Here is a 6000-nt window from a genome sequence, read left to right as displayed (position 1 = left end):
ATGCAGGCCGTAGCCCAAGGCTGGCAGGAGTGACTCTGGGGACCAGCCTGTCCTGTGACCACCGTGCTGCTCCAAGGAGCCAACAACAACTGGTGGGACCCATCCACTCATTGTGCACCAGCCCCTGACCACAGGTAAGGGTTTGAGAGCTGCTGGTCAGTAACAAAGGAAATCACATTTGTACAAAAACTGTAACTGCATGCACGGACTTAGGTGACACAGGACAAACTGGTAAAATCATCCAATCGATAGAATCATTGTTACGCTTACAGGTATTTTATAAGAATAATATAACTACTTGGGATTCTTAATACCAAGTGGTCAACCTTCTTCACCAGTCTTTGCTGAGTCCAGTAAATAAACAAAAGAAGTGGGATTCATGACAGATGTGTACAGTTCTTTCAAAGACTGCATTTTAGAATCTCTCAAGGTGCTAAAAATTGGGGCATTCACATCACTAGGTGTCCACTTGCAGTCATGGAAGTACCTCACTGAACTGCAAAATAACCAGGTGTATGAAGTGGGAAAGCGATCTTGTGAAGAAAGGCTTTCATTTAATTATTTACTGAGATTTTTAGAGAAACCACAGATGGGATTTTAAGTGGATTAGTAATACACTCGTTACGGTATCTTGTATCACAAAGTGAACATTGCAGACTAATCTCAGGAGCTGATACACAATTCAGCTAAAAAAAATTCCTAAACAACAGAAAAAGTAAATTTAGTCTGCACTAAATGAGATTGCTTACCATTTGCAACTTTCTGAATAAGGAGTACTTTAACTTGTGAATTATTTCCTGAAAATGGATGCAGCTTCATGTGACACATATATCACAAAGGTTTCCACAGTGTTTTCTTTCAGCTTTACTTGCAATTCAGTGATTATAGATGTGTGTCGTATTTCTAACCAAGACTACCCAAGTCTCCACTTCCTGAAAGATGAATTTAGAATTGTTTCAAAGTGGGACTATCATCAGAACTACTTTTCTTCCCAACAAAGATAAAGTAAACTATCAGCAGTGTATCAGACCAGAGAGTAAGGAGAAGCATTAACTGGCAAGCTGCTCACTTTCCTTTCTTCTTAAATAAATGTCCCGCTGTAGTTTACAAAAAGCACCAACAGTAATTCATCTTTTAATAACAACAAATCAGCTAGCTCCAAGGCTGGCCTTTTGAATTTTCTATTAATTTATTTTGGAAATGAGATCTCTCACTGACTGAAAAATACTGTTCCGTTTCTATAACATGATTTTACTTTGTGATATTTCATCATCTGAAATCTCTGACCTGAAGAGTGAATTCCACCTCTCTGTCACATTTTGCTGTTCAGTGCAGTCTCTAAGCTACATATTTCAGCGGTAGGAATCCAGCCCTCAGGGCTCAGACTGGCACCGGCCCACTGATGCTACTCACTGCGTGTAAGGAACCCCGACTCACTCAAGAAGTGCTGCTGAAAATGACTGGACCACTCACCTGACGGAACAGTACGCAATGGGCACGGGTTTGCAGAACAGAAGTTCTGCTTTGCTAGAACTTTAGTAAAGCACCAAGGTAAAAACTCTGTTATTAATCATCAGCTTGTTTTTTCTGCAGGGTAATATTAGATTTCAGTATCTACTGATGTGAGAATTTAATATAATGAACATAATAAAATGACAACATACATCAATTTCAGTAACATTATCCAAAAAAACTTCTGAGAAGAAAGATGTGCTTACACAAAGGAAAACCAGAATACAATTGACACAAAATTTGAATGTACACTGCTTAATGAAGAGAGGAAGATAGCTAACATATAATTAACTGCCTACGGCAGTGCCGCTAATGGGTACTGAACTGGATTCCAGTTAATCCATGTCAGGACTTCCATCACTTGTAATAATTCTTGTCAATTGTTTCAGTTACTCTGACAGTAGTACCATTACAAATTACTTTTCAGTAAGAGGTGATAGGTAACAGGCACTTCCATTACGGGCAATTTTTAACTATCACCATGTGAAGGGTTTTACAAAATCAGAGTAAGAATTCCACACTGTCCTGTTAATGATGGACTGCTCTGTCACAGCAGCAACAAATTAATAACAAAATATAACCCATGACTTGAAAACACTGTTTTGTATCATGCTCATTTTGTGTATCCTTGTGGTGGTTTGTAGAAATCAATAATATTGCACCCAGCCTTACAGCAAGACTGAAATTTCAATAAAAAATTATTACATTCTCTGATTTTAAAGACTCACTTCCCACAAATGAAAGCTATTGAGAATATCTACCTAGAAATGTACAAAAGCTATTTTTCCACCTGTAATGTTTTTCCCTTGTCATCTACTTTTTCAGGTTTTTTAAAAACCTTTGTGTGTGTCAGAGGTTTACAATAAAAAACCCCAGTCTTTCTATTTACAAAAGGTAATAAATTAGTGAGGTTCTTTTAAGCACATCCTTCTGACATTAATTAGTGATAATCAGAACTGTTCTACGGAAAAAAAAAAGTCTTGACATGATACCCATGTGTCCCTGGAACGGGAAAATGTATGTGTAGCGAGGGAGATGACACAAGCAAACAAGGAATTCATAGTAACAGAAGAACTTCTGAAGAACAAAGGAGAACATGAGCAGCGCAGCTTTACAAAACCAAGACAATGCCTATCAGTCTGCCGAGCCCTGTGGAGGGCCCTTGTATTCCTGTGAGAAGGTGATTACTGCCTCCCAAAGTAGTTAATCAGGATGTGACCCTTAGGAATGAATGTCTCTTTTCAGGACTTAAGTTGATGCAGCTGTAGTCTCTTCAGGAGCTTAAATTATAAATACAGGCTAGGAAGGAATCTCAGAACAGCTTAAAGTACTTGGTGCCAATATTCACAATTACGAAAAAGGGTCAAAGATCACCACTCTGAGGCTCCAGGCTTCGTGGCTCTCGCTGATGGCTGCGAGATATTTTGGGGAAGCGTGTAGTCACTCTCGAGCGATTGCTTTTGCTTGCTGGTTCTCCAGAAGGTGGAATATCACTAAGAAATAAATACAAAAGAGAGAAGAAATAAAGACAAAAGTAGTTTATGTTATATGTAAATTATTCTGTAGTTATTCCAAACATGAAAAAAGCAGATGTTATGAGAGCCTGGCACATGACTGTGAAGTACAGCACACATCTTCAGCTACACAGAACTGCGTTCTTTCTACTGGTATCTCAAGTGCGAATTGCAAAATGGGCTCTTTCAAAAATGAGAACTAGTAGAACTCCCAGTACTTCATGGAAGGTTGCAAATTACAGGATAAAAGCGTATCTCTATGAGTTGCAGTTCAGAAATGGTGGGAAAAGCATTTTGAAGTGATACAAGTACAAGCAAAATAGACAAGAGCTTGGATGATGCTCTACTTAACAATCCTCTAATTATGGACGGATGTATCATTACATGATGAAGTACATTAGTAATACATCCCTGTTGGGAATTCCTCAGTCTCTTCTGACCCACAGCAGACTACAGTCTTACATGAACGAGCCTTTTAGAAAAGGCTCCAAGAAGTACATTAAGTTCAACAACAAGCAGTAACAGAAAATTCCAGCTTACCTAGGTGATATTCAGAGGCTATAGACTCCTCGGAAAACTACAGTATAAAGGGATAGCGTTGTACTTTTGCCATTCTTTTAGAGGACTCCACGTGGTTTTTAATTACACTGCTTACATACAGATCAATAAGTAAAACTAAATTTTTCATTTTACAACTCAGCTAGGCAATAAAATTACACAGCATACAAAGCCAAACTTATAAGTAAAAAAACCCCAACTTCTAATACCTATCTTCAGAGTGCATTAACAAGTCTGTAAGGGAGGAATTGCTCATTTGCAATTCTTGCCAGATAAAACAAATACAGATACATTTTAAAACAACACTGAATTTACTCTCTCTAGTTCCTTTTCCTGCAGTGACCTTCCTTACAGGGCAGACAGCCCTGCTGAAGCCAAAGGCACACTCGGGCTCCACTCGAGCATTTTGAGCAGCCACATGGAGAGATCTTCACAAAGCAAAAGCCTTTCACAAGTCCCCGCACTGAGTGGAAAATTCACTTGCAGAAGCACTTCAGCAAGCTAAGGTAGGTCAGTCACCGGGAGCCAGTACCTGTGCACCTGCAATGCACCCATGTTACTGCACTAATAATAAAAAGCCAGTGGAGAAGAAACGTGTCCAGGTGCTAAACAGGAACAGAAAATAAAATTATGTTTTTTAATGGCAGTGTATTTTACTTTTATAAATTTCTGATCAGAACAGTCTAAAATAACCTTGGTTAAAATAATAGAGGATTTTTCTAAATTAACCATGCTCCTGTTGCAGTATGTAGTCTCCTAGGTACCTAGGAAGTCCTTCACAGGAAAAAAATTGCATAAAATACCTGTAGTATACACCCTCCTCTTCTTTAATAACAAGATTAACAAATTAGATCTTTAATTCCTTATTTTGCTTGTCACTAAAATAAAATGTCTAAAAATTAATTTAGCATGTGTTATTAATACTTGGTAGCCAAGGATAATTGGACTTCTAACCTTGGTCTACGGGTTCTTATTTTGAAACTCAGCAATGCTGTCTAAATTGCTGTAGAGAATTCTGATCATGTGCATCCAATTTCAGCTGTGCTCATTAGCATGGATTTCTTTTAGTAACAGAATATTATTACTCATTGTTTTTATGCTATTTATAAAATTGCAGCGATGCAGTGTTGATACTCTAATGCTTGTAAACTAAAGCATAGGGTACTGGCTTCAGAGGGTGGTAATTCTGTGTTGAAATACGGATTTTTCAGAACAAGTGAACATAAAAGTATCTAAACATCAAATATGCAATGGAATAGAATTAAATTTTCACCCCATTGGGCTTTTCTTACTCTAAAATAGGTTAATTTACTAGCATGATGGCCACCACTGATAGTACTTTAGCTCTACCAGGCAGATTTACGGATACATGGTAGTTTACATTGCAGAAGAAAGCACGGGGTTATGTGCAATTACTATAATTTGGTGGTTGCTTTATTGAAAGCACATTTTAATACACAAGCTCCTCCTGCTGGCAGGTCCACAAAATGACATTAGTGTCGGCCCAAGGGAAACTCACTTTTCCCTTCTGGAGGGAAAATCCATTCAAAGAAAAAAGTGCAAAAGGTGCAAAATGAATTCCCCTAAAATGAAGAGCTATGAAGTACTATCAGTCTGCCCTGTCAGGCACGGCTGAAGTAATATGATCATCTTACGATAATTACATGAACACCAATGTCAGTGAATGAAGGACAGAAATTGCAAGTAACTCTGCTAATTTAAATGATGCTACTCCAGAATGAGATACATCTAATAACCAAATTAAAGATAATTTGTCTTAAATGTCTTAGCTAATTTTTATAATGACAATCTAAGTTCTAAGACAAATCATTATGTTGTGTGGATTTACAGAAACCAATTTATATCTGAGGAATTAGATCTTCATGCATCCAGAATGAAAAAGGAAACTGGAGCTGAAATCAAATTGATCGACTTCCATGGAAAGAGATGTTGTATGGGGAAAAAAGTTGTATTAAAAAAAGTCATACTTTTAAAAGTGTATGTCTTAAGCCCCTTTCCATCCTCCCTCCTCCAAAGCCTGATGAGAAACCTTGCCATCACACTTGTCTGTTTCAGCTCTTGCTTTTTGCTCTACAGTTGAAGTGCTGACTTGCAGAAAGTTTAGCTACTGAACTGGGGGGAAAAATGACCAACCACCCCCAAAATACATGGTAATCAAGTAGGAGGAGAAGATCAATCTTCCATCTCTTCTATCTCCTGTTACTAGATTGAATAATTTAGTTCTGGCCTTGAAATCAAATGATACTTACAGAGTTTCTGGCACTAAACAAGACCCTTTTTTAGGCCACTGACAGCTCAACAGGTCAGATACTCCATGAACTCTTAGGCGGAGGGATAAAGCCCTTAAAATGATCCTGTCAGTATTGCTGAAATGCACGTGAAAATGAAACTGAGA

General features: G+C 38.0%; 1 protein-coding gene across 2 annotated transcripts in view; it reads right to left on the bottom strand.

Annotated features, from left to right (window-relative positions):
• Nucleotides 1-1188: 1188 nt before the first annotated feature.
• Nucleotides 1189-6000, bottom strand: part of SNX29 (sorting nexin 29) — a 126692-nt gene continuing 121880 nt past the window's right edge. For both annotated transcript variants that reach the window (XM_075767363.1, XM_075767365.1), the window contains one exon: nt 1189-3005. In XM_075767363.1, the coding sequence (XP_075623478.1) occupies nt 2876-3005 (130 nt within the window). In that variant the 3' untranslated portion in view covers nt 1189-2875. The remainder of the gene's footprint in view (nt 3006-6000) is intronic.

The sequence above is a fragment of the Balearica regulorum genome, chromosome 15 (assembly GCF_011004875.1).
Source record: "Balearica regulorum gibbericeps isolate bBalReg1 chromosome 15, bBalReg1.pri, whole genome shotgun sequence".
NCBI classification, from domain to species: Eukaryota; Metazoa; Chordata; class Aves; order Gruiformes; family Gruidae; genus Balearica; species Balearica regulorum.
The sequence above is the reverse complement of the archived record's forward strand: the minus strand, read 5'-3'. Positions and strand labels throughout refer to the sequence as shown.